Below are 26,990 nucleotides of genomic sequence, written 5' to 3'. Positions count from 1 at the left end.
CGCGCTTTACGGCAGGGCCGCACGGAAGGCGGCGGGTCCACCATGGACCGGAGGAAGAAGCCGCTGGACGTGGCCGCGTCCTCGGTGAGTGACGGGCCGGGGAGCGGCGAAATGAGCCCCTTCGCCTCCCCACGCGCGGCTGGGAGGGCGGCCGACTGTGCTCAGATGCGGGGCGCCCGCGCGGGATGGGCCCGGCTGATGCAGGCCGTGCGGCTCGACCCTGGGGTGCCACCGCTTCCAGGGAAAACAGGGCACCGGGAAAGGGGAATGGTGCTGGTGGTGCTGGTGCAGGTGCTGGTGTTCTGTGCCCTCGCCTTAAGCCCACTGAGATGCACGGTCCTTGCAGCAAACGCTGAATTAAAGGGCTTTTCTGGCGCCTTGTTTCACATCCCGGGTCTGAGATGTTCGGCGTTGGGGTTTGTCCCCCTTTCTTTCCTGACCAGGAGCACACACTGCCCTCCAAACCTGAGTGTATCCGTGTTGGATTTGCCCTCACTCCTGATGTACATATAAAATTAGGGCACTTCTAAACAGTGGGGAAAAGGTTGATTTTACAGCACTACACGTCATTATTCTAGGGACCTGAAAAGCAAATGCTTTAGTTCTTGGGACAAATATTAATGCCAAAGTCTTCTGCTTTCCTCATTTCATGTACATCTGTGAAATTTGTCTTCTGTAGGACTTGCAGGGAAAGTGGCACAATATCCTCTTCCAGACTAGTTTTGTAATTCCAAGATAACATCCCTGCTGATGATGTTTTTCCTAATAAAAGCTGAGATGGACCTTGGTCATAGATGGCAATGCCACTTATATATTTAGGGAAAAAACCAACCAACCAAACAAACAAACAAAAAGAAAAAAAGAAAAAGAAAATCTAAAACTATATAAACAGTATATAAAGCAGTGGGAAACAAATTTTATGAAAGAAAACTTTTATCAATGCTTTCCCAAGACAGGATTTTATTCACTATCTAGTAGTTAAAAGTTCCCTTTTTGTATTCAGTAGTGTTACTTCATTAGTCCTTCTCTATTTGTTTTCCCTCGGGAGGCTGGTGAGATCTGTATGGAATTATGTCTCCCTTATTCTCATGTAGAAAAGAACCAAGGATATCCTTGGGGGTTGTTTTAATCCCTAATCATAATTTACATTCTGTATGTTTGTTGTAAACTTGAGTGGTCTCTGTGATCAGATCAGTGCTTTGAAGTTCCACATAAAAATGCAATCAAAGGCTCATATAACTGTAAATGGCAGATTGTTTTACTAGAAATACAGTTATTTATTGCAGTAACTGATGTATATGCTTCTGATATGTCCTGGTTATTTATTTGTTGTTTTGCTGGTGATGTAGCTGGTAGATCTAAAAGCTGAACTCTTCCGAAAGCAAGAGGAATTCAAGAAAGAAAAGCTATTGAAAGATGCTGGTGTCTTTGCAAAGCCCAGAACCTCTAATAAGGTAGAAATATTTTTCCATTGTTGTTTTTGTCATTCTTTCTCCTCAAAGTAAGGAAGTTAATATTCAAATATAAATAAATAAATGTTTAGAGCTGTGTTACTGGTCAAATATAAAATGTACGTGATGAGATTGTTCTTTAAATTTCATTTTCTGGTGACATTCTTGTGCACAGCAGAAAACTTAATATTGTGCTTAAGCCGATCTAAATCACCTGTTAATCTTCATTCCCTAAGGATCCTAAGGAAAAGGGGTTTCTTTCATCTAAGATCTTGTATGGTTCCGAAGGATGGAGGATGAGAGACTTCCAGAGTCACTGTCCTTGCTAAAAGCTCTGCTGTGTGTTTGTGATGTGTAATAATGAACACACAATTATCTCTCATGTTTTGCTCTTTACTGCAGTCTGTGTTTCACTCATTCTGTAGCTTTCTAGAAGCAGAATGTGCTGTTGCTGTCATATTTCAAACACACGCAGCTTTTACAGTGTTACGCTGCAAACAGGCCAACTGATGGAGGTAATGGAGAATAGAAACAATCTGTAGCTTTGTTACTATGTTCTTAATTAGCAAGATTGTTAGGGGGGATTTTTTAACCTTAACATCTTTGCCAGAATAGAATTTGTCTGGTTTTTGAGTGCCTTTGGTTTTTTTAGCTTCTCAGCCTGTCCTTCCCTCTGACACCATACTGGAGTCTGTGTTAATTTAGGACATACCTGCTGTATGCCACAGCACAGGTATAGTCTCAAGTCAAACATGTTTAAGATGTTATTTACAAAGTCTTTTATGTTTGATTTGCAGTGTTTGCATTATGGAGTTGAAATGTTTTTGTAATCATTACCATTTCAGTATTTTCATTTATTTTTTGTTACAAAATGGTTCTCTACAGAAACCAAGCATCTGGTCCAAACAAAACACAGGAGTTGCAAATCGAGCCTCAAAAGATGTCGAGCAGAAGACAGAAGAGCAGGACATATTGGATCAATCAAGGTAGCTCTTAGGCTCTGTAAGAAAGGAATGCTTTGTAGAATGTGATTTTCAGTGTTTAGAAAAGCACAAAAAGCAAGTTACACACGTTTTGGGCCAGCAGTTCTCATTAGACCAACCAGTAAGACCAGCATCAATTCCATGCTCTTTACCAGTAAAGTACAAACTGCATCCCAGCAGTGTCATGTTCTTGCAGGGATACCTGCCCTCACATTATCACAGTTGTCTATATGTGTCAGGTTAATACTTTTTTTTTTAAGTCATCTTTAGAATCACAAGCCAGGACAGCAACACTTTAGAATTCTCTAGCAAAGTGTTTCTTGGAATTAACAGAAAATGGCTCACTTTCTTGCAAGGATTGCCTCATTTTCTAAATGGGTTGGTTGTACAAAAAGATATATGTTGAAAATGCCATTTGTAAGCTATTTGCTGTTCTTCTTTAAGTAGTTCCTTGCTCTTCAAAATTGTCTTCTACAGTTCCAGAAATTAACTACAGTTTTCTCTTCAGTTTTGAAGATTAACTCCACATTATCTCTTTTTTCTTTTTTTTTCTGTAAAACTGTCTTCCACTATCTCATAGCTGCAAATAATAATTTAGGTTCCAGTATTTATCTGACAGACCATAGTAGTTAGATAGAGGTGGAATACTTGTTACATCATGTTCTTGCCTACTTGACAGATAACACTTAAGATTAATTCTGTAACTTCAGTAAAAGTATTTTCAGTATAAACTCTGGAACTGGATAACTGTGTATCTTCAGAAATGCCAGTGAAGGTTCAAAACAAAACCCAGGGATAAGTCAGCTTCTAATAAACATCTCAAGCCTTCCCAGTACTTTCCAGTTCCATTTATCTAAGGCTAAATTGATCACTTTGATCTATGTTTGGAATTGGTGGGATTGCAATGTTAATTTTTTGTTTTCTTTTTCAGGAAGAAGCTAGAAGAGAAAGCAAAGCTGTATGAGAAAATGACAAAAGGCGACTTTCCAGGTGAAGGAAAACCAGTCTAAAATTAGTATTTTGCATGTATATATATGTGTGTGTGTGTGTGTGTGTGTGTGTGTGTATACACAGTTTTTTTGAGAAGTTCACCCTAAAAGTTGGTATTTCTGACTGTGTGGTCTTTGACAGCAACTACACTATGAATTCACGGCTGGTCTTCATGGGAAATTTTTTCAAGTTGTTTATACAAAGTGATTCACATGTGTTATTCTGCTTTGAAAGGGAGAAAAAATAAATTTGCTAGAGAAAATAAAATAATTACTTTTTGAAGGACCGCCTGACGTAGTAAAGCACTAGGGGCTTGTTTGACTCATTCATTAGGTGGGTGGACTATATTCTGTTTTTTTCAGTACAGTATCTTAGAAAAACAAAATTAATTTATTCTCCATTGTGCAGTCTTTGGATTGCATTGCTGATGTTCTGTCCTGCATTCTAATTCTTGGACATTTATGAAGAGAAGAGCAGGAGGGGAGTCTGGCTGGTCCATATATGAATGCCAGTCATGCAGCTAAGAGAGTTAGTGAATGCTAATCTGTCCCTTTCTTCTCTCACACATGCAGTCCCTTGCAAGAAACAGTTATTAAATTAAAACAGAATACAAATCTCCTTGCAATTAATCTCTGTTTTCTTTACTAATGTCCATATTTGTCCACATGACCCCACCACTTTTCTCTACTTTTCTAAAAAGTACCCTTGTGACTGCTGGGCTGCTGCCAACATACCAAATGTTAAACATCAAAAAAGTATTTGAGCTGTTACATGACAAACCCTTTGCTTCTGAAATAGTTAATGAGCAGAGAATGTTTTGCTGCAGAGAATGCAGCCTTTTCTGTTCTGTGCACAATACCCTAAAACTTCGATTCAGAAATAGATGTTATCACCGTGGAGCCAATTGATAGCTCCGGGTTTGTTTGACACTGAATGAGGTTTAAATATTCCCCAATAGTGTGGCCAAGGGCATTGCTGGCAGCTGAAAAGCTGATTGTAGCTATTTGGTATTGATTTTGTGCTCAGCTCTGTTCTTTTCGTGGCTGTTCTCTGAGAATCGATTTTCTGCCTTAGATGAAGAAACCGAGGATTTGTACCTGGTGGATTTCACTCAGAAGATCATAGACAAAAGGCACGAAGTACAGGAGCTGGGGCAGAGCGAAGCTGCTGGAAAGACTTCACAAAGAGAGTCAGATGATGAGGAAACTCAACTTGAAGCAGACATTCCACCGCCCGAGGACCCGGAGGAAGAATGGTTGGTGCTACTGACTGGGCTTCTCTGTCCTTGGCTACCTCTTGACAATTGCACGTGAAAATAATATTATTCTCCAAAGTTTGTGAAGCAGCATCCTTTTTTTTAATTTTTTTGTTTTAATACTGCACATTGAGAAGAGGTGGTAACATTCTTTAATTTCTCCTTTAAAGACAGTCCTTCTTGTTACTTTCCTTTCCACACAGGTAACCCTGCAATAGAGTCTATGTCCAGGATTTTGAGAAATAGCATTCAGGGAAATGTACTATAAGGGAGACATCATAATATCCACTCTTATTTTCTTGCATAGTTTATGGGAGTTCTGATCACAGTGTGGATACAATTTTACACTTTGATGTGCTGAATTGAAATGTATTTTAGAAAAACTTGGGGGTTTTATTGTATTCATCTTCCCTTCTTTAATTGTGCTTGACTTACAAAATGAGCAGTTATTTCATTGTAAGACCTCCTCTTAAAGGAGAGAAACCCTGGTTGGAAGAGGAACACGATTTTCCAGCGTTTCTTCCACTTTTTAACTGCAGCACAGCAAATAGTCTCTGACAGTTTTCTGTGTCATTCCCAGTAACCACTAATTTTTCATCCAAGACATTAGGAAGAATTAAGAAACCAGTCTGACTAAACATTTTCCTTGTCCATTTGTTTGAAATGCTTAAGGAACATGAGATTTCACTTCTGGTAATCAGTTTAAACCAGCAGTAACCAATACAAAACAGCACCACCATTCTTCAGTTTATTCGGCCAAGATAAGATTTGCAATGTAATGTCTCAGAATAAACTGGGAGAATGAATCCAGCAGAATTCCAGCAGACAGCTGAGGTGGAAAGGCAGAGAGACCCCTCACCAGCATCATACTCAAATTCAAGATGAAACTACCAATGAGTGGTGGGCTCAAACTGCTTTGTGCTGCCAGCACCATAAAGTATCAGAAAATTAAACTGATACATTTCACTGTTCACAAGGTGCTTTGCTATCATTGCCTACATCTCTCGTCAGTGACACATATTATTGGCCATCTCAGTGAGGCCATATCCTAATGAGGATATTTGGGTGTTAGCATAATTAATGCTAATTATTCTGCAGCCATAGTTAAATCTTTACTATAGAGAATGCAGATTTCTTTTCTACTTATGTTTCATTGCAATAAAAACTGAAGGCCACTGAGTATATACTAAACTGTAGATATCCTTAGAAACTGTGTAATAGGCTTAACTTACTAAAAGTACAGATCTTTAAAAGTTTGGGTTTTAGAACCCAGATTATCAGATGTAATATCAGTTATTTAGAATGGGATAATTGCAGGATAATAAGTACAGCTCTTATCAGCTTTTTTGACAACTGTAAATCAAGTGTTCAATACTATAAAGAGCTGAATAAGAAGCACAATAGCTTCAAAGGAACATTTTACTTGCATTTTAGTCAGCCTTTGTTATGCCAGTTGAACGCACACTATCAGCCTATTCTGAATGAGCCTTAGACTGATATTTGAAATGTACTGTAACAATTTCACATCCACAAGAAATCGATGCTGTGTCATTATTTTCACCATGGGAAGCAAGCACTAGACTGAGTTTCATCTTGTTGTTAAAGTTACGTGACATTGTTACTTTTGAACATCTTTTACACCATTTTATTGCCAAGGGGAACAGGGAGCTCAAAGGAAGATGAGTAAATGCCTGTTACAACTGTTGTATGCCCTGTTCACAATGTGTCCTCTTAACCTTGGAGCATGTAAAGTGAAAAGTAGAGTCACACACAGAGACTATGAGGTGATGAGTACCCTTTGGAAAGTGTTGATACTTCTACCTTCTGCTTAAGATTTCTATAAATCTGCAAATAGGAGTTTTGCATCAAATCTCTGTTTTTCTTTCATGACAGGGTTGATTATGTTGATTTCTTGGGCCGATCTAGACGCTGTATGAAGAAGGATTTGCCAAGTCTACTTAAAATGGATCAGGAACTTCAGGGGAAAAGGTGTGGTTTCTCTAATGGAGCTGCATATTCCTCTCAGTATTTAACATACATTGTTTTAATGAGAAGGAAGCAAGGCTGTGCTTTGTCACCCTGTTCTCAATCCATAATCGTTGATGGTACTGCTTTCTCTAGATTCACATAGTTTGCAGAGAAAGGTTTTAATAAATTGACTTAGCAATCTCAGATATTTGTTGTATCTTTTAAAATGGGGCCCCTGTATAGAAACCATATTTTATTATACCTTCCATAAAATGCCAGGAAAGTGATTCCTGGTTCTGTTTAACCTGGAAACCAACAATAGTCTTTTACCAATTCCAAATTCATCATATTTAAAATTAATTTGTTTGACCTCCATTTGTTTGGTTTTGCTCTTCCATTAAACAGCTGACAGGTCTTCTGTTAAAATTATTTCCATATTGGGTATTAATATTTGGCATGGACCTCTAGGGTAAATGGCTTTTTATTATTTCAAATACCTTTCATTTTCTTATGTTACATCTGAAATGTTTCTCTATGTGATTGTTAGAATCCCCGTAGATGCCAATAACTGTGATGATTTCATTTTCCCTTTTGTGATTTGATAATAATTTCATAAAGCTTCTGAAAAAGGATATAATTTGTTAGTCTTTATTAACATGTTCTACGGGTACCTTGTTCTAGAGGTAACTTTGTGTTTCTATCCTCGTGTACAAGAATCATCAATGTTGTATCACTAAGCGGTGCCTACAATGATCTGTGTTTTGTGAAAACTGCAATACTGGATCAGACCCAATCATACTTTCACTGTTTGATACTGTAAAACTGTTAAGTTCTGCTCTGTAATCCCTAACTTTTTGTTGTTGTTGTTAATTAGACAAGAACCTGATGGGAATACTCTGTTATCTGAAGATATGAGAAGAGAACTTCAGAGGCAGCAGTGGGAAAAGGAAGAAGAAGAAGCCCTCAGAAAACCCATGGGACCCATACATTATGAGGACATTCGAGAAAATGGTACAGTGCCATACTTTGTATCACTTACCTTTGTATCACCAAAGAGATTAGTTGTAGAGGAAGCAAGGGAAAGTTACTTCCTGTGTCTGTTTGAAAAAGAATAGGTATGTGTTATAACTGTTATAATTTACCAGTACTTAAATCTAGATCTATTTTTCTTCAAACTGTATTTTTCTCAAGTGTATTTCTCAGAGACTCCTCCTCTGTTCTCCTTCAGGAAGCTTCACTTTATGTGTCATCTGAAACAAGCCCTTTTTAGCCATCTGTACAATGTATGTTGTTGGGAGTAATTCCATGCCTGAAAGCAGGGTGCCTGGTGCCTGTAGTTACTGTCTATTACAAACTGAGTGTAACTTAAATTTATTGGGTTTCTCCTTTTCAGAGGCCAGACAGCTTGGTGTTGGTTACTTCGCCTTTTCTCGGGACCAAGAACTCAGGCATAAACAACGGGCAACGCTGGACATGCTGAGGGAGCAGGTATGAGTGCAAAGAGCAAACTGGGACATGAGGGCAGCTTTGTTTCAGTGGTCACTGTCTTAGATTTGTTCTGTGAGTGTTACACCAGGTGATGCCTGACTTCAGGCTTCTTTTTTCCTGTTAAACCTGGTACTTGATAAGGATTGCTTTTAGTTGCTTTGTGAAGAGAGATTAATTCATATTTTTCTTTGCTGTTAAGACACTGGATCAGAGAACTAAACGTGAACAGCTAAAAGAGAAGAGAAAGGCAGCTCTAGATGCAAGGCTGTCCAAACTTCGAGCACGGAAGGTTAAAAAGTTAAGGGAAGCAGGATTAGAAGAAGAGGCAGAAAAACTGGAGAATGGAGGTATGAACTGCTGCCTTTTTAAGTTTTTGTTATTTCAACTTGTACTTGATCTATGGATAGGCAGACTCTAATTTAGATTTATGTTTGGACATTTAATATATATTGGTGTTGTGTGTTCTATATATACAATTAGTGTAACTGTTAGGATAGCGAGAGTTCCTATGTGTGTAGATATAAAATCATGCTAGAAATAGATTAATAATGTAGGTAGAAATATAGTAAGTAGATTGTAGCCTTTTTTTGATTCCCACCTGACAGCAGGAATTATATGGGTTAATTATGCAGGTTGAGGTTAGAGTTGCTAACATTTTACTAGCTTTTTTTATTAAGAGGAGGTGGAATAAAAAGGAGTAACAAGTTATTTTTTATATCACACAATATACACTATAACAATTTCAATGCAGTCTGTAAATTGGAGATACAGCTGACTGTAGGATTAATGATGATGAATTTGAATTCTAATCCTATCTCTGCACTGTCTCCCTTATGACACTGGTAGTCAAATTTACTGTCTGTCTCCCACTGTAAAACGTAGCTAATATTTCACTGTGTCAAAATTCTATGCCAGTGATTAACTGTGTGTTCTGGAAAGGAAGAACAGTAACGTGCCACTGCTCACTGTTACAGTTGCTCAGAAGAATAAGAATGTAAATGGTTTTATCCAGTAAATGAAATGTGGATACCATGCTAACATTCTTATTTTTACCTGTGAGGTTCATATAGATTTTATCCTGTAACTGACAAACCCTGCTGTCTCTTCCTTTAACACAGAGCTGAAAACTGTCACTGAGGAGCCAGAACCTCCGAGAGTTACTGCAGCAAGCAGGAAGGTGGAGGTTGTCATCCAGGAGAGAAGAGATACAAAGCCTGGCGTGCCTTATGTCCGAGAGTGGGATAAAGGCAAAGGTAAGAAAATGCAGATTCAGGAACATCATTGGGAAACAACATGCATGCTGCTACTTTCATTTCTGTTTTGTGACAAAGTATGGTAAGACTGAGAAACAATGAAGTCCTTTCTGCCTTGGTATCGATGACTATCCAGTGTCCAGGGCAGTGACCGACAAGTGCCAGTAGCTGCTGTAACATCCTCATAATTTTTTCTTCTATATGAGTTATTCCATGTCTGGATGATCCAGACAGGTTGACAGAATGACAAATTTCATAGTTCATAAGATTTACTGTCTCTCAGTGTGCTTTCTTCTTGATGTACTTCTGTGGTTTGTGTTACACGATGGCAGGGTGTTTTACACAAACAGGTACACGATGAGGATAAAAAGTGATGACACGTTGTGAGGAGAAACTTTGTGGTTCCATTAAAGCTCCAAAATTTCAGATCCTATCTGTTAAATCCTGTTCCTGCCGGACACTGGTTTTTTCCTACCTCTGAGGAATCCTAGTATCTGACACTCAAGCAGCACTGTACTATGCAGTAAATATTACACTCAGAAAGCAGAGGGCAGCTTAATCTAAAATGCAAAGTGAAATACGTGTGGTTCAGTAAAGGAATCTGCACTAGATTCTCCTATTTCCATGTAGTACTAGGTGGAAAAGTAACTTCAGATGGCTTTACACAGTTGTATATACTCTGTTTGCTAATTCGTTTCTCCCCTTTCTGACTGACCTTCAGCCCCTGAAATCTATGCTAAATCTACCATTTTCCTGTTTCTAACAGAACTGATGTTTGGGCTGTGGGAAAAGAAACAGGAAGAACTTAGAGATGAGCGAGATCCAGAATTTGCACCACCTTCTGATTATTTTTTGGGACAAAAGAAAGATGATAACTACCGAAGTCGAAATTTGAACAGTCCTGAAACCTCCTCTGAAAAACTGGAAACAGAGAGGGCACAGAACCAACAGATGCCATCGGTGCAGGGCAACGGCAGCAGCGCTGGTTCCAACAGCAACGTTCAGGATAAGGCAGCACCAGCAGAGGCCTCTGGCCATGACACTCAGGAGGCATCGTCGTCAGGGGAGGATGACAGCAGTGACGATGAGGACAGGCTGCCCCCAGCACAGGGTTATGGCTACGGTGCCCGAGCTGTGCCGCCACCAATGCGGGCTTATGGCTACGGAGCCCGGGCTGTGCCACCCTCCATGCCGGCGTACGGATACGGCGCTCCCGAGGTGCCTTTTCCAGTGCAGGCTTATGGCTATGGCACGCCAGGGATGGTGCCACCAATGCACGGCTACGGCTACGGAGCTCACGAGGTGCCCTTTTCAATGCAGGCTTATGGCTACGGCACCCAGGATGTGCCGCCGGGAATGCAGCCCTGTGGCTGCAGCGCCCAGGATGTGCCGCCAGGAATACACACCTGTGGCTGCAGCGCCCAGGATGTGCCACTGGGAATGCAGACCTGCGGCTGTATCACCCAAGATGTACCACCAGGAGTACACGCCTGTGGCAGCAGCAGCCAAGATGTGCCGCCAGGAACACAGGTCTGTGATTGCAGCACCCAGGATGTGCCGCCAGGAACACACACCTGTGGCAGCAGTGCCCAAGATGTGCCACCAGGAACGCAGGCCAGTGGCTGCAGCACCCAGGATGTGGCACCTCCAGTGCAGACCGACAGCAGTGACACCCCAAAGCAGGAACCACTTTACCAAAGTTTAGATGATATGTTGTCTTATTACAGACAAGTGACTTGAGCTGAGCAAAAAGATAGGCAAAAACCGTGATCTAAAGAACTGAAATAGAATTATCTGCTCAGCAAGAATATTATTTTCCCACATATGGGAAAAACAAGTTTCCGTAAGTAGATCACAATAAATCTCATGAACACCTAAGCTGTTTCACATCACAGTTGCCCTTTTTCCCTGTTGGTACTTTTTTATTCTTCTCTCTTTACTAAAATTATGTGGGGTTTATGGGAGGACTTATTTAGTTTAGTACAGGTTTAATTTTAACTCTCTGCCATTTACACATGAATTTAAGGATGTATGAATGACTTTCTTTCAAAAGATCAAACTCTTTGTTTGCTCTGTTGCTCCCCAGCTGGCTTCTGGTTTGGAGGTCCTACAAGTTCAGTGATATCTGTAGAAGCAGTATGGAAATGGCAGGCTGCCAAATATAGAAGGATTTTAGGAAATTTGTTACCTAACTAATCTCCTGCCTTTAGGAAGTGCAGAATATTATCTAGTGAACAGTGGGGGTTCACATGGTTGTAATGGCTTCTGCCTTCCTGAGGTCTGTATGTAGCTCATAATTCTGTGCAGCATATTAGAGTGGAGAGAGGCATTGCAGGAATCGATAAATAATGATGGTTAGGCTAAAAATAAACACTTCACTGAAGCAGAAGCCTTGACACCTGAAATTACTGTCTTACTGCTTTAGAAAATGCTCTCATAATTCTCCAAGTTCAGTTTTCTTGTATCAGCCATTATATTTATGGCTTTATTTTATGTAATACTTTTTTCCCAAAACCTGTGATATTTGAGTCATTACATATAAAGGCAGATCAACCTCTACCAAACAAACTTTATTTCAGGATCTTAGTAAATGAGAATAATACTTACTCGTCATGTAGAAGATTTTTATTTCTGAAGGTAATTTAGATGCCTCCACTTGTCTTTTAAAATGTCATACAAGGATAAGACCTAGAAAAGCAGGCTAGATTGGGCAATTTTGTAGACTGTTAAATGGCAGTGATAATGTCAAAATAGTGAACAACTGAATGCAACAGTGAACTGGCCAAAGAGACAGAGCTGATGTGCTCTTGTTGTGTGATTCAGCTGGATCTCAGGCTGCTCTGCAAAGTCTGGTGAACAATGACATGTTCAAGGTGACTGAGCAAGCTTAGCAACATGCAGAGCACATTCTCTGTCCTCAAACTCTGATTTAGCCTCAGCTCCTACATCGCGGGCTTTTGCACTGGAATTTGCAGAGCAGGAACAGTACATTACAATTATTTATTAATTAAGTCTCAGAATCTTATTCTGAAGTAAGAGAATACGACTTTCCCCATTTCAAAGGAAACTAGAATGCAAAATGTCTTACAGAAGGTCACGAAGCAAATCTGTGGCAGAAGTTCACATCCAGTTCTCCGGGCTGGCTTACTTACGCTAGAGAAGCTTCCTTTTTGAGACCTCACATGAATCAGTATCTGGAAGCCATTCAGAGCAGGGTATGATTTCCTTAGAGCTGAACTAACTCTAAAGAGTGGGAAAAGTCCTATAAAACAGTAGAGCTTGACTTGAAATGATTATGGCAATTGTATCCTTCAAAGGATTTCCCTGCAAAGAATATTTGCATCTATTCTGCTGCTATTTTAATTGACACCCATTTCCTACTGCCTTTTGGACTTCGTTTTTTCTGTGCCCTTCAGACCATTGTCATTTTATGTATATATGTGATTTAGGAGTTATATTGTCTTTGCATTAGTTTAACATTGAGCTGTAGCTGCAGTAAGGAATGAAATGCCATTTATTACATAACATTATGCAAAAAGATACAATCAAACTGTTCCTTTGTTCAGCTTCATTTCCACGGCCTAATATAAAACACAGGAGGACTCTTGGCCAGGAGGGTAGTTGAGTGCCTGCGTTAAAGTAAAGCCTATTGAGAACAGCTCTCCCACAGCAGAGATCTGTCACTTTGCCATTTGGTCTTCTTCCCTCTTGTCTTGATTTTTGGCTGAAAGGCTTTTGCATATTGTCTCATGCTGTAGAGCACACATCTCTGTTCACTGTCCTCTACTCAGACCACCTCAAGTTAGCTTGGCTGGGATTGGCAACCTCATTCATTTCATTCAGTACCTCCTGGGGCAAACAATTTCTTATTGATACACTGCCAGGGTTTTATTTCTCTCATAATCTGGCCAGATCTAGAGGATGTTGTCTCCCTGTCTCTCTTCCTTCTCCTTTAAACCATTCCTCCCACGTTACCTACTTTGATACCAGTGGAAAATGGGTGTGCACGTGGGCAGTGTGGATAAGGATGTGCCCCCTTCAGTGTATGACTGATGTAAGTACAGCTTCTGCTTTCACTCTGAGCACGCAGAACTGTGAGCACAGTGCCTGTGGTTGTGTTTCATGTGTTGGAACTGAGCTCTGCCCCAAAATGCACCAGTGGTGGCTCTCATTGCCTTCAGCCATTGCACAGAGCCAGGGCAGTCCCTGCTCCGTATCTAAGGCACCTTTGTCCTACATCTTTGTGGGAACATTTTTCTGACACAGAAGTTACCTTTATCCAAAACACACAAATCATTCAAGCGTGAATTCCGGCCTTCACCAGCTCTGTGAGTTGGCAGGACTCAATCTGTTCTCCAGAGCAGTACCTTTAGAGTCACCAACGCTCTTGGTGCCGTCAAAGGCTGGTTTTCACCCCTTTGGAGGGCAGCAGGGACCTGATCCGACTGTGAACTGCTGGCATTAGAGCTGAGGCTGCTACAACGGGTGGCACCGCCGGGCAGCAGGGGCACGGTGGGGGCACTGTGGGGGCACTGAGGGCACTCTGAGGGCACTAGGGGCACCGTGAGGGCACTCTGAGGGCTGTGGGGGCACTGTGGGCACTCTGAGGGCACTGTGGGGGCTCTGAGGGCACTGTGAAGGCACTGAGGGCACTCTGAGGGCACTCTGAGGGCCGCCCCAGGAGCTCGGGCGGCGGGAAGCGCTGCGCGTGCGCAGCCGCACCCCTGCGATGGAGGCCCCGCGCCCCCGCAGTTCCCGCGGCCGCCGCGCGGGGGCGGCAGAGCCCGGGCGCGCTGAGGGACCCCCGGGCGCGGCCCCGCCCGGTCCCGCCCCCAGCCCTCTAAAAATGTCTTTTTAACAAGGAAACCCTCTTAGTTGCACCTCGTGCGCTGACGACCGAGACCTGCGCTCTCTTCCTTATGAGCCCAGAATGTGTACGAGCCCAGATTTCCCATGTAGCTCTCCCCGGTGCAACCCGAGTGCCTCCTTGTCCACAGAAGCCATTCCTTCCCCGCAGCCATCACCCACCCCTCCTGACAGCAGGAGCAGTCTCCGTCCCACTCTTACTATTCAGTAAGAAAGGCTCTGCATTAATTCTACCCCTCCCGTTAACTCCTACCTTGGGATCATCATACTCTTCCTTGAGGTTTCCACACCCAGTGTACTGCCACAGCTCTGCATTTTAATAGTAAAGTTACAGTCTCCTAAGGACTGTTCCCCTCCCTTCTCCCCCCACTCAAGGCATTCCATGAGTGTAAAGGAGCTGTGATGACAATATGCAGAAGTTCGGGAAAACATGGTGTAGTGACTTTTTGTAGGACAAAGGCAAGTGTACGTCCAGGAGGCACTGGGACTATAGGGCATTGCAGATTTTAACACTCAGACCCTGTCTCCCATTGTCAAAAGAGGGCAGAAATTGAAACTTATTCTCGCAAATGACTACCAACCCCAGCAGATGCACTCAGGGTGCACAAGGTCACATTTCATTTCCAGTATAAAACAGTAAAGCCATTTTTAAACAAAACCGAGATGTAAAGAGAAAGTATCACATCTTAACAAAAAGTATTTATTCAGACTAAACAAAATGTACAATGTTCCCAAAATGACAGTGAGTTTTCATGACTCTGAAGTCTGCAAATCCATTGAGTAACTCGATCACTTCTTACCCTGCAGTTTAATCAAACTACTTTTTGCCAGACTTCTTTATTCCACCACTGGCTGCCAAAAGAAACAACACAGCTGGTTAGATGACTGTGACACAGTTCAGCTACAAATTCAGTTCCTCATAAAGTCGATTCCCCCCTTGGGCGTCTGTACAGCCCAGATCCCCACTGGTTTTCATCTCACACACTTTACTCTGAATGAGAGACTGACTTAACATTAGAAACTAAGTTTCTCCTGGAAGCAAATATGCCCCATGAATCTACAACAGAACTAAATATTTCAAGAGTTACTTTGTTCCTCCATTGTTAATGTTTATTTCTTATACAGCAGGAGCATAGTCTGGTCAAATCAAATTCGAGGCTAAGGAAATAAATGCATCATTATCCCTATAGCAACCAAAGCCAAAAGTTGGGATCAAAGGTCTACAGAAGCAGGTACTGGAATGATGAGAATTCTAGTTCTCTGGAATTATCTGTTCCCTGCAGTCCTATTATTGAAGACACTAAAGCAGGGTGAAAGAACACCACGTACTGACACAGCAACAAGTGTGGCATTTTTTGTAAATGCTGTTTTTCACCCCATGTGTCAGGTACAACCAGTGGGAAGGGAACAGCAAGGCTGCACCAAGACAGGCTGCAAGGGCCGAGGGTCAACAACAGTCTCTGCAGTGCACCATGATTCCAGCAGCATTGCCTTGCTGAGGCTCTTGGGAACAGGCTGAGCCTGCCACAGTAACACAGCAATCGTTACCTGCTTTGGCAGGCATCAGACAAGGACCACATGACTGACATTCAGCCTAGAAAAAGGCAGAGTAATAATGGCAGGAAAGAACTATGAAGATCTGTGAGTTGAAGCGACCTACACAGAACGAGTTTAGGATGGTAAGGACAGAGCAGAGGCTCAAGGAATTCTTTTGCATCACTCTGTAACACCAAAGACATTCTGAGTCCCACACCCACACATTTTTTGTACAGGGATAAATGAGAAGAGCTAGATCAATCTGAGATAAACAAGAACCACCCCAAGTCAGTGGGACTGGATGGTACTTCCTCCAACAGCACCAACAAGTTCTAACGAGAAAATGCAGAACTGCTGGCTAAGATTTGAAACATCAGTACAGCCACAATGTCAGAGGACTCACTGACTGCCAGCAAAGCTCCCAGATACTGAATAGGTTCTGTAAAGAACTGGGTAACTACAGATGCAGTCTGACCTCGATCTGTTAGAAGATAAGAGAGTCTGGAACAAAGCAAAGGGATAAACAGTGTTGTGAAAGTTAAAAAGGACTTCTGTAAAGAGTAAATCCTTCCTCAGTGACCTGCTGGAACTCTGAGGTTATAATTAGGTGTATGGATAAAGTGAATCCATATCATCATAATTACGTTTTCACACAGCATCCAACAAGATTCCACAGCAAAGGCTGTTAGTGAAACTATGGGACTATTGGAAAGGTCTTTCTGGGACCTTTCAAGACTGAAAGTTTGCTGAAGAATAGGAAGCCAAGTGTGGAGTTGGACAGTCTGTGAGTGCAGACTCACATTAACAGTCTCCTGCTGTCACTGAGACAGAGACCAGGTTCAATGGGCCACCAAGATGCATCCTGTGAACTCTCCTCTGTGACACCACATCCTTTACAGTCTAAAGGCAAAAAGGTTGAAGCCAGACTGATTTCCAGCCATCTTTTTTTTTTCTGCCGTGAATCTCCCGCTATAGAAGAAATTCATCCTCTCAGAGGACAAGCACTGGATTTGTTAAACCTGGGACACTGTGGCAAAGCCTACATATAAAACACCTGGAAAGAAAAGGCTGGTATGCTGAGAGTAGGAGTGTCTCTGCACATCCCACCAGAACAGGTCAGCATGCCAAACACAGTGTTTTACCTGCTAAACCAGAACCTGCATCAGGAATTTGGGGGTGAAATTGCACAGCCAGAGAAAAGAAAGAAAAATAAATAGCCTCTATTTGTTACATATAATCTGTACCTGCCATCAACTTGCTGGTCTATGTCAAATAACCCAGAGGTACCTGCCTTTTCATGTTTGTCAAGAAAAAACATTAAATTTTTGAAGTCAGCAAGTCCTCCATCTCTCCTGTCAGGATGACACCTCACTTACCCAGAGGCCCTTTTCCAGCAGCTTTTGCTTTCATCTCCTCAAGTTTCTTTTGCTCCTCCTTCTGCTTTTGTTTGAATGCCAGATCTGTCTGAAGGAAAGAACAGCAGCATTTGTTAACATCTCTTCCCCCCACCCAAAATTGAAGAACAACTGACAAGCACTGAGAAACAAACGTAATGCTCAGCAGCAACCAACACCTGACTGGACTGAGGCAGGATGGCTGAATGCTGCTAAATGTGCAAAACTTCGCAGAACTATCACCAAGGTTTTTGCTGTACCACAACACAATGGCTAAACTTTAACTTTGTATGTTTGGTCTTTCTGGAATTATTTCCCCTGGCATAACCTTGTTCTGAGATTATGATACCTCTGAATGACAAAGGTTTGTCTAACCTAACACCATTCACTAACGTGCCATCAGTGGCACATGCAGCCTGGTGCACAACAAAATTTGGGATTACATAGGATGTAAGTAAAAAGGTTGCTTTTACCTAAAAAAGCATTCATTTCAAATAAATCCTCTCACACATATGTCACCTTTTGCTGGGTTTAATATATTCGTATTAGTTCCAAGAAATCTATTGAGATTGCTGGCAAAATGTACAGGCAAGCCAGCTGTTGAGCATCCCTATTGGAACAGCCTCTGGAATTCAGGACAGCTCAGACATACTGTGTCCCTCAAACACACATTCTTAACAGATACCAAGACTGAAAGGGAACACAGTTTTTTTTCTTGGCCTTCAGGACTTTGGGTAACGAAACTGAGGACCTTGACAAATGAGATTCCATGGACTCTTCACCAATCCAGTCCATGTCTCAACTACCTTTGTAACTGCAAAGCTTTCCTCTTCTTTCAGTTAAAGCTTCTCTTACTGCAATGTCACCCTATTACTTCTCCTAACTACTCCTCAAAGAACAGAATATTCTGTTTCTATCTCCAGGTTCTCCTGTTTGTTGTTTTATGTCCTGTAGGCTAAAGTGTCTTTCCTAATAAATTAATCCCTCACATTTATTCACTTCTGTGGGTTTTTTTATTGCAATGTGTTGCCCCTAAGTACTTGCAGTACTGCAGGGCTGAGAGGAAAAATAAATATTACATCATGTTTAACACACAAGACTTTTTTTAATATATCTTTATGATTTTCTTCTTTTGCAACACCTGATTTTGCAGGTGTTCAGTATACCATCCTTTCATGTGGACCTGCAGTTTAGCCAGTCATTCCGCTCATATTTTATAACTTCATCAATCTTTTCAAAGAAAGGGACTTAGCACATACGCTTAATTAAATAATCCATTTTTTTCAAACTTTCCCTGATTTGTTAAGATTTCTTTGAGCACTAGTCTTGTCTCTGACAGTCTGTGGCTCCTCCAGATTTTCTGTTTCCTACCAAAAGAACAAGCCATATTGTCAGTCAGTCAACCACCCAAGACACCAATCAAAATATTACTCAGACTCTGATCAAATACAAAATCCTTCAAAACCTCACTCAGCACATCCTTGCAGACAATGCTTTGAGAGTGCAGCATTTCAGCAAGCTGCACCATCACATTCTGTCACCTTCCAAGGACCCATTCTTGCCTTGCATTTGAGAACACTACATGAGTTGGCAACAATAACCTCATATCTCCTGGGGTTTATGCTCATGCACTGCCTTGCTGCAGGAGAGAACCTCCTTTGTTTGCCACAGTTTTATTAAAATCTACAATGGCTGTTAATTTTTACATTACTATAACTTGGATCTTTGTAAGCCCTTAATTGGTTCTACCATCTCTCTAACAATAAAGCTTATTTAGAAAGCTATGATTTTTTTCCCCCTTTTTCAAAGAGACACTGTATTTGCCTTTTTCCAGTCAATGGTGCCTCATCCATCATCCACTATCCTCAGAAATAGCAGCTGACACCGATACTCTGAGCCCTTATGTTTGAGTATCTAGCACTTAATTTATTCAAACTACTCTGTTTGTACCCTGTCTCAGGCTCCTGGGACCAGAGTGATTGTCTAATAGACTTCAGACCTCAGCAAGGGCATTCCAGGCTCCTCCATTAGCCAGCACTGCCGCATCCACCAGGAACGGGAGGGGATGCTACCGCAGAACGGTTTGGGTTGGAAGGGACCTTGAAGATCATCCAGTTCCAACCCCTTGCCACAGGGAGGGGCCTTAGAGAGGGCCACGTCCAACCTGGCCTTGAACACTTCCAGGGACGGGGCACCCACAACTTCCCTGAGCAACCCGTGCTAGGGCCTCACCAGCCCCGCAGTGAAGAATTTTTTCCTAATATCTCATCTAAACCTACTCTCTTTCAATCTGAGGCCGTTCCCCCTTGTCCTGTCACTGAGATGCTCTTGTAAACGTCAGGGAACACCCAACGCAGCCGGGCCCGCAGGGGCTGAGCCCCCGGGGCCTCCCCCGCCGCCCTACCTCATCCAGGTCCTTCGTCTGCTTCTTCGGCTGCTTCAGCGGCTTCTTCTTGCCGCCTGCAAAGACAGAGGACACAGTGAGGGCCGGGCGGGGCCAGGCGGGCGGCACCGGCGGGTCCCGGGCCCGGCCTTACCCTCCCGGCCCGACATGGCTCCGCTCGCTCCGCCCGCCGCTCCCGCCCCTTCCGGCCCTGCCGCCGCCGCTTCCGCCGGGGCCGGGGCAGGTACGGGAGCGGCGGGGCCGGGCCGGGCCGGGGGGCGGCGGGGAAAGGGCCCCCGGGCGGGGAAGGGGAGGGGACGGGGGGGGTCGGTCATGGGGGAAAACCCGGCTGCGGGTTGGGGGCGCGCGGCGGGAATTCTGTGTTCGCCTTTTTTTTTGGCCGGGATGAGACGGGACCCGTAAAAACGGGTCTAGCTCGGCACCGGCTGTCGGTGTGTGCGGCAGCTTCGGGAGGCGTGTTTGTGAAGGGCTGCAGGCGGAAAAAGCGTTTCTTACAAGGGTAGCAAGAGCGGAGCCAGGCAGGTTATCTCAGGTTAACCTCTCGTAACTTTCTTGTGTCCTGTGAGCTCAGGCTGAGATCACTTTCTTCACTGGCTGTATGTGACTTGTCTGCATAGAAATTCTCCTTAAAATCTCAGCTTTCTCCCTCTTTTTGCTATACTCCAATAGGCTGAACTTTTGCTAAAGCTCTTCGTGTAGTAATGCGATTAAAAGAGGGGAATTTTGCAGTCTGGAACAGGCAAAGTTGAGCTGAGGTTTAGTACATGGCCTGCAGTATAAGAGTAGGTGTTGTAAACAGGGACATGTGTGAGTGATGCTGGAAGGAGAGGGAACTCACTTCATTTCCATGCCTTCTGGGTTTGATCTTACGTGTTGTTATGCATATAAAACAACTGCTAAGATTTTCATAGTGCCACTTGGCGTTATTACTATTTGTTAGAAATACTCAGCAGGGAATGAACTTGTGGTGTTCAAAATTAACTAGCCAGCTAAAAAGCTGATGAAAAAACATTTTCCAGTTGGAACAACCCTTTCTTGTGGAGATGCCTGTATAGCCACCTAAAATTAACATTGTTTTATTGTTTTAAAATAATTAAAAATACTCTGCAACAGCTATCAAGCTTTCTCAGTAATTCCTGGTTTTTTATTTTATTAGTCAAAACCTAATATAGTCATACTCAAATTTCATATTAAACCTTATTTGAAAGTTTTCCTGTTTCCAGTTTTTGGAGGAATGTACTCAATAGAAAATTAAGATCATATTTACAATAGTAGACAATAAACCATAACTAGCAGCCTGCTTTTGCAGTGTAGGCAAGAATTTTAAGCTCATTTTAAAATGCAGCCCAGCTGTGTGTTCATTATATGAGATTTTTCTGATCTTGTGGCTCTTCCTTTTGTAGGAGGTGCCTTTTCTAGGCACTGTCATGGGAATACTTCTTGTGTTCAGTTCAGCATTTATGTGTTTTTTATTTGTCTTTTATTTTTTGTCTGCGCACCCTTCAACACGTCACGTATCTGGCACAGTGTAAGATAAAGGAAATGATCGAGCCACACCACTTTTATTAACAAGATTTTTTCCCCTCTCTTGTCTTTTTTCTTTTTCTGTCTTTTGTAGAGTTGTGAGTACCTGTGAAACCATAAGGCAGAATTTCGTAGTGCAGTCACTGCTGTGCTGAAGCACTAAATTCTTCTGAAGCTACTCCTGCTGGCCCTGGATCTGCACATGACTGGTGTGCACGCCGTGAGTGAATTAATAATCAAGAAGCATGAAGCATGGTGGGAGTACTTCCTAACAGCAGAAAAGCAGGAATCTGTGGCACAATTGCACTTTATTGAAATCGTGGAAAGTTTTCTAGGTAAGCAGTGGTGTAAAACCAGCAATGGTTTAGCCATTCTTGAATTGGTTGGTTTTGGTACACATGTAGTTAGTTTTAAGAGCTATAAATCAGCTATACTTCAATAGCTTCTATTTTTCTTCTTCTTACTTGTAGCACATTTACTCAGTGATTAAGTTGAAGACATGGGGCCAATGAAATATAAATCAAGTGTGTCCTCAGTGTCCTGTGGCCTGCAATACCACCATTCATTGATGAAGTGGAGTCCCAAAGTGAATTTACATGTAGTGAGGACTTACTGCTCCTCAGAGCCCAAGAGGCCTGAAGCCAAGTCTGCCATAGAAATGGCCATGGGCCTCCTTCATCGGCTCACAGAAACTGGGACTGTGATGGGAAAAAACTCCCTTCAAAAAGTGTCTGCAACATGCAAGAATTGGTGGGACAGATATGAAGAGTTTGTTGGAATTAATGAAGTTCGAGAGGCTCAAGGGAAAGTAACAGAGGTAAACCTGAAGATAATGTGGAATTTTAAAACTTATGAGTTTAGCTATGTGTAGCATAATCACTGGCTGTGAGGCAGGAAAGATCCTCCAAGGAGAATCATGTTTTTTTTTTCTGCTTTGACTGACTGTGCAGGTACTGTGAATGTGTTCCAGGCTATGCATGTAGTAAATAGAGTTTATCTCTTGGATTGAAATGGAGTGTGGTTTGTTTTGTTGTTGGTTTTTTTTTTTTCCTCCCCCCACCCCAGATCCCCCTCCCTCTCCCCAAAAAAATCGTATGAATAGCAATATAGGTCTGTATGGTAATAAGTTTCTAAAATAAATGCTCTTTCTTCTCAGGCAGAAAATGTCTTTATGGTAGCTCGGGGGATAGTACGAGAGGCTCGTGAAAATGTAGAAGCCCAACAGATTAAACTGAAGGAAATTCGGGACCGCTTAGACAGGGTCTCTCGGGATGACACCCAGTATTTAGAACTGGCTACTCTGGAACACAGGTTGCTGCAGGTAATTTGTTGGTACTTTAGCATTGGCAAATATGTTGAAAATTTGTGTGCTTTGCTTCCGTCACTAGTGGCTGTTTTTGTAGATGCAGTTCAGTTCTGAAGAAAGTGATCCGAGTTAACTTCTTAGGATCCTTGCTTTAGTTAATTATTATCAGTGGTTTGATCCACTATGCAAATTGTATATGTTAATGCTAAAATAGGGTAGTAAATTTGGAGAAGAAAACTGCAGATAATGAGCCTAGAGAATTAGTTGTTGTAGTGGTGACCTGCACATGAGTAGTCAAGAAAAAGCTGCCATTCAGTGAATTAACCTTCCATATGATGAGAGAAACTCTTTCTGGTTAATCCATGAAAATTCAGCTGCTTTTTCTGTGGCTGTGACACCCAGGAAATCCAGATGAAACTGCAGGAACAGCAGGAGCAGGCTTGGAAGCAGGTACACTTGTGGCAAAGTTCAGGCAAGGAGTGGGTACCAATGTCTGAGAGAAAACTGAGCTCCTGCATCAGTGGGTAGAACACTGGGAAAGAACTAGGGAGCTGTAATTGTCTAAATATGGGATCAGATTTGTCTGGATGAGACTTAAAGAAGAACTGAGCTCTGCATGACCATGAAGAAGGGTAGAATTCAAGTCACTGCTGTCTGTAAGGTGGTGGTGCCATCTCACAAAGGAAATATGTACTTGGAAAAATAATTTGGAGAGAGGCAAGAAGAAAGGGAAGACGTTTGTCTGTAAGAAGGGTAAAATAGAGAATGCAGAAGAATAAGAAGTGTGTTCATCAGATGAAACTATCTGAGATGTCCTTTTCAGTCCTATTTTCAGTGCCCTCTGAAGGGATTTGAAAGTGAAAGGTGTAGTAAGGGTGGTGTCTGGAGAAGTTATCAGGGCTGAAAAAGTTAACTCATACCCTTTTTCTGTCATCAGCACTTGACAGATTTTCATGTACAGGATCTTCAGCTGTGATTCCTGACAACCTTTTCCATTTCTCAATTTTGACTTAAAATGATGTCTCATTGACTTAAGTAGGATTAATAAAGAAAATCCCACATTTAAGGGAAAATTTCTGAAACCGAACTAATGGATGTTCTCAATTTTCCTTCCTTCATCTGCATCAGGGTTTCGGGGTTTATGGGACTTTTTTAATTTATTATAGACTATATAGCTTCATATTATACCTTCTCCTTTAATCACTATATTTCTTGCAGGAAGAGAAGAGGTACCGAGCTGCATATTTAAATGCAGAAGAATCAGAGAGAGAAAAATTCTCTCTCTTCTCTGCAGCTGTAAGGGAAAGCCATGAGAAAGAGCGCACAAGAGCTGAAAAAACTAAGAACTGGTCTATTATTGGTTCTGTGCTGGGAGCCGTTATAGGTGTTCTGGGTTCCACCTATGTAAATCGAGTAAGGCTGCAAGAATTGAAAGTCTTGGTGCTTGAAGCACAAAAGGGCCCAATAAATTTACAAGAAGCCATCAAAGAACAGGCCTCCAACCATTACTCACAGCAGAAGGATCTCAGTGATGTCATAGAAGACCTGAAAAGTGTGCTGCAAACAACAGCGTCGCGAGGAGTAAAAGAGGGCACTTTGTTAACTAGAGAAACCAGGAATGACTCCATAAAAATAGATTCACTTTTAACTCCTTTAAACGAACAGCTAAACTACATTAAACAAGTCAGTTCATGTCTAGGGAGTTTACAGCAGCAGTTTAACAGTCTGCAGGAAAGTATCGCACAGGTGCTGTCTGAGATGCAGAGTGTCAAACTGGCGATCCACTCTAGGCCTACGGAAAGGGTGATCCCGAGGTCTTCAGGGGAGAGCAAGGGCCAGGCTTCTGCTGTGAGAGATGTGATTTTAGAATTGTGTGATACCGAGCGGAGACTGGAAACGCAAATCAAGAGAAGTTCTATTTACAGCACTGCACTGACGTGTGCTATGTTTGCTATTACTCTGCCTGTACTCTATATTATACTTAAAGGGAACTGATCCCTGATCAATTGCCACAATTTGCTAGATTAATAAAGGTAAACTTGCACTCTAAGTAGTTAGAGTACAAGTCCAAATAAAGCTGCCTTAGCGTTTCTCGTTATGCCTTCTCCTGTATATTTGAAAAACTTGTAAAGCCGTGGTCCATATTCTGCTGCAGGATCCCTGTTAAATCTCTGTCATGTGCTGTGCATTTAACAAGCAAAGGAATTGCTACAGCTGATCTGTTGATTTCATTCACTGTTTCACTCTTACTGTCTAGTCTTCTATATCGAGACAGCATCCCCAAATGGCCCTCTGAGTCCCAGATTGCAGCCATGGGGCCCCAAATGGCCCCCAGCAGACCCCAGGTTGTTCCCCTTGTTGCTCCCAATGCCTGTGTCACCCCACAGCGGTCCCAAATGTCCCCATCAGGCTCTAACTTGCCCCGCTGGGCCCCAGTTTGCCTCCCTGCTGCCCCCATTTGCCCAAGACAGGCCCCGTAGTGTAATCAGGTACATCCCCAGACACTCTGACCCAGCCTCAGCCACATGCCCTTACCCAGCCCCAACCCTCAGCTCCATACAGCAGGCACTGCCCGGGCCCATCAGCTGCAGCCCCTGGCTGCCTCCAAGGCCCCTTGAGATTCTGGGCTTCAGGCACATTTATTGCTGGCACAGCCAAGTGTTGGGGCCCAGCCCCATGGGCTCTGATGTCCTGCCATCCCCACTGTTCCCCTCTCCCCAGCTGGGGACACAAGGAGGCATCATCTTCCAGCCGCACAGTGCCAGAGCTGAGCTGAGGTGACCCCTCCTAAGTCCTGTGCTCCCCCAGAGCCATCAGTGTCTCCCCATGGCTCCTCTTCTTCTCTACCAGGACACCACAAGGCTCTACAACCTCTGCACTGCCCAGCACTGTGGCCACTGCTGGACCAAGTGACAGAGCCTGGTGATACACGAGACACGCTGTACAGACATGGGACCTGCATTGTACCTAGAACTAAATAAAACCAGAAACAAACAAAAAACTTAAGGGCAAAAATTTCTACTTGCTTGGTAAAATGACTCCTAATGTTTTGTGCATGGACAAACTGCAAAACTGTAAAAAAATCATGAGCAAAAGTAGGATTACACATGAGGCGTTTAGATAAACGATAGAGTAAAAGAATCATTTGAACTGGAAATCACAAATCCAGCTCCATAATGAATGGTGGAATAAATAGTATTAGGAATGAACTGTGACGATTCACTACCTGTAAGAGAGATGAAATGTGCAAAAGGTGGTTTTGGGAAGCTCCACTGCTGATTTATATATTGAGTGTTTGGAGTGGGAAGTGAGTAACAAGCATTTGTCAGGGCAGAAGTTTGATCTACTGGCTTGAAAACTGGGATAAAAATTCCCATACACTTAGCTGTGTCAAGAAGTGTGCATACAGATCAATAAAATTTTTCAAGTCTATAAGATTTCATTTTATCATTTCACAAATATTTTTACAGGTTGTACTTCTTGCAGGAGCTTGATGAAAATAAGAGGCAAGCGTGTAATTAAAGGGGAAGGAATAGTGCAATTGTTCTATTTGTAATTTGCCAGCACTAGTCACTAGCCACTAGTCACAAACGGAATTTTATTCTAGTTTGTTTGGGTTTTTTTTAGTCTAATGACATAATGTAGGGCCTCCTTACTATGTAACTGGCTGAATTTGTTATTCAATATCACTGAAAGTGTGGATTATATATATATGAACATGGTTTTTAAATGCTGAATGTCAGGCAGCTAAACTTGAAAGTCACGACAATGCTCACTGAATTGTACTTGGTGGCATCAAAAATGAGCAGAGATCTGAAGCTAAACTTGTGTACAGTACATGAGAATAAAAACCCAAGGATGGTTTACTGCTCTAAAGAACTCTGGTTTTTACCCTTTTAAAGATGGTATTATGATAGTCAGTAGCTTTAGCTCTACATAGAGTTACAGGAAGCAAAAGTCAGTCAATGACTGTATGAACAGTCAATGAACAGTAGCAAATTAATCTGTGATAAATGATTGTTTGAAATAGTTTGAGAAGAGCTGGAAGGTGTGATACGTATCAGGATGAAAATAACAGGGTCTCATCCTTTATAGGGAGTTTTGAAGACTCAAGAATAGATTCTGTGTGCAGCTCTGTACAGCTGGCAAAGCTCCTTGTTCCAAGCGATTACTGTGGTTCGCTTAGTTCTGCTCTTCTTTGCTAAATCCTCGTATGTGAAGTGACAGCAGAATAATTTCAATTAGGAAAAAACCCTTGTAATTAACTGTGACTATATAATAATTAGGAGAGAAGATTTGTGTATTCCCTCAATCCTGGATTAATCATCACTCCGTTGTGGCAGTGATCTAAATGTGCAGTTTGGCGCTGCACCGTATTGTGCACCCCAAAGCCAGAAGGTGTGGCTGCAGCAGTAGCAGCTGTACCTGAGCTGGCTGAAGGCAATATCCAGCAGAATGCTATAACATAGATTATATGTATAATCTGCTTACTACTTTATGCTAAACCTTTGTCATGGTAATGCAGGTGGCAAATACACGAGTTTGAACAAAACCAGCACAGCTCTCTGGGGA

At 42.4% G+C, this 26,990-nt stretch overlaps 2 protein-coding genes and 1 long non-coding RNA gene across 5 annotated transcripts; 2 read left to right on the top strand and 1 right to left on the bottom strand.

Moving 5' to 3' along the window:
* Positions 1-10: 10 nt before the first annotated feature.
* Positions 11-11,777, top strand: CCDC174 (coiled-coil domain containing 174). Of its 2 annotated transcripts, XM_051788533.1 has the most exons (12): positions 11-84; positions 1,350-1,454; positions 2,337-2,437; positions 3,366-3,424; positions 4,499-4,679; positions 6,573-6,668; positions 7,522-7,658; positions 8,041-8,135; positions 8,335-8,482; positions 9,254-9,388; positions 10,155-10,752; positions 10,795-11,777. In XM_051788533.1, exons 1-12 carry the CDS (start codon positions 43-45, stop codon positions 11,126-11,128), a joined length of 2,031 nt encoding a protein of 676 aa, XP_051644493.1. In that variant the 5' UTR covers positions 11-42; the 3' UTR covers positions 11,129-11,777. The 2 variants fall into 2 exon arrangements, with proteins under 2 accessions (XP_051644493.1, XP_051644492.1); XM_051788532.1 differs by having other exon boundaries at positions 10,155-11,777.
* Positions 11,778-14,933: 3,156 nt separating this feature from the next.
* LOC127471570 (uncharacterized) lies at positions 14,934-19,792 on the bottom strand. Its single transcript, XR_007904687.1, has 4 exons — positions 19,722-19,792; positions 19,589-19,644; positions 17,167-17,254; positions 14,934-15,106 (listed from the first exon to the last, which is right to left on the bottom strand). It is a non-coding gene; the product is annotated as an uncharacterized LOC127471570 (long non-coding RNA).
* CCDC51 (coiled-coil domain containing 51) lies at positions 19,781-26,267 on the top strand. 2 transcript variants are annotated; one of them, XM_051788571.1, is made up of 5 exons: positions 19,781-19,811; positions 21,207-21,447; positions 21,583-21,929; positions 22,269-22,433; positions 23,637-26,267. In XM_051788571.1, exons 3-5 carry the CDS (start codon positions 21,612-21,614, stop codon positions 24,411-24,413), a joined length of 1,260 nt encoding a protein of 419 aa, XP_051644531.1. In that variant the 5' UTR covers positions 19,781-19,811; positions 21,207-21,447; positions 21,583-21,611; the 3' UTR covers positions 24,414-26,267. The 2 variants fall into 2 exon arrangements, with proteins under 2 accessions (XP_051644531.1, XP_051644530.1); XM_051788570.1 differs by lacking the exon at positions 19,781-19,811 and adding an exon at positions 19,915-20,120.
* Positions 26,268-26,990: the final 723 nt, after the last annotated feature.

This window comes from Manacus candei, unplaced genomic scaffold, assembly GCF_025592945.1.
Source record: "Manacus candei isolate 608988 ecotype Guabito, Panama unplaced genomic scaffold, ASM2559294v1 h1tg000025l, whole genome shotgun sequence".
Taxonomy (NCBI): Eukaryota; Metazoa; Chordata; class Aves; order Passeriformes; family Pipridae; genus Manacus; species Manacus candei.
Note: the sequence above shows the minus strand (reverse complement) of the source record. Positions and strands in the feature narration are given on the sequence as shown.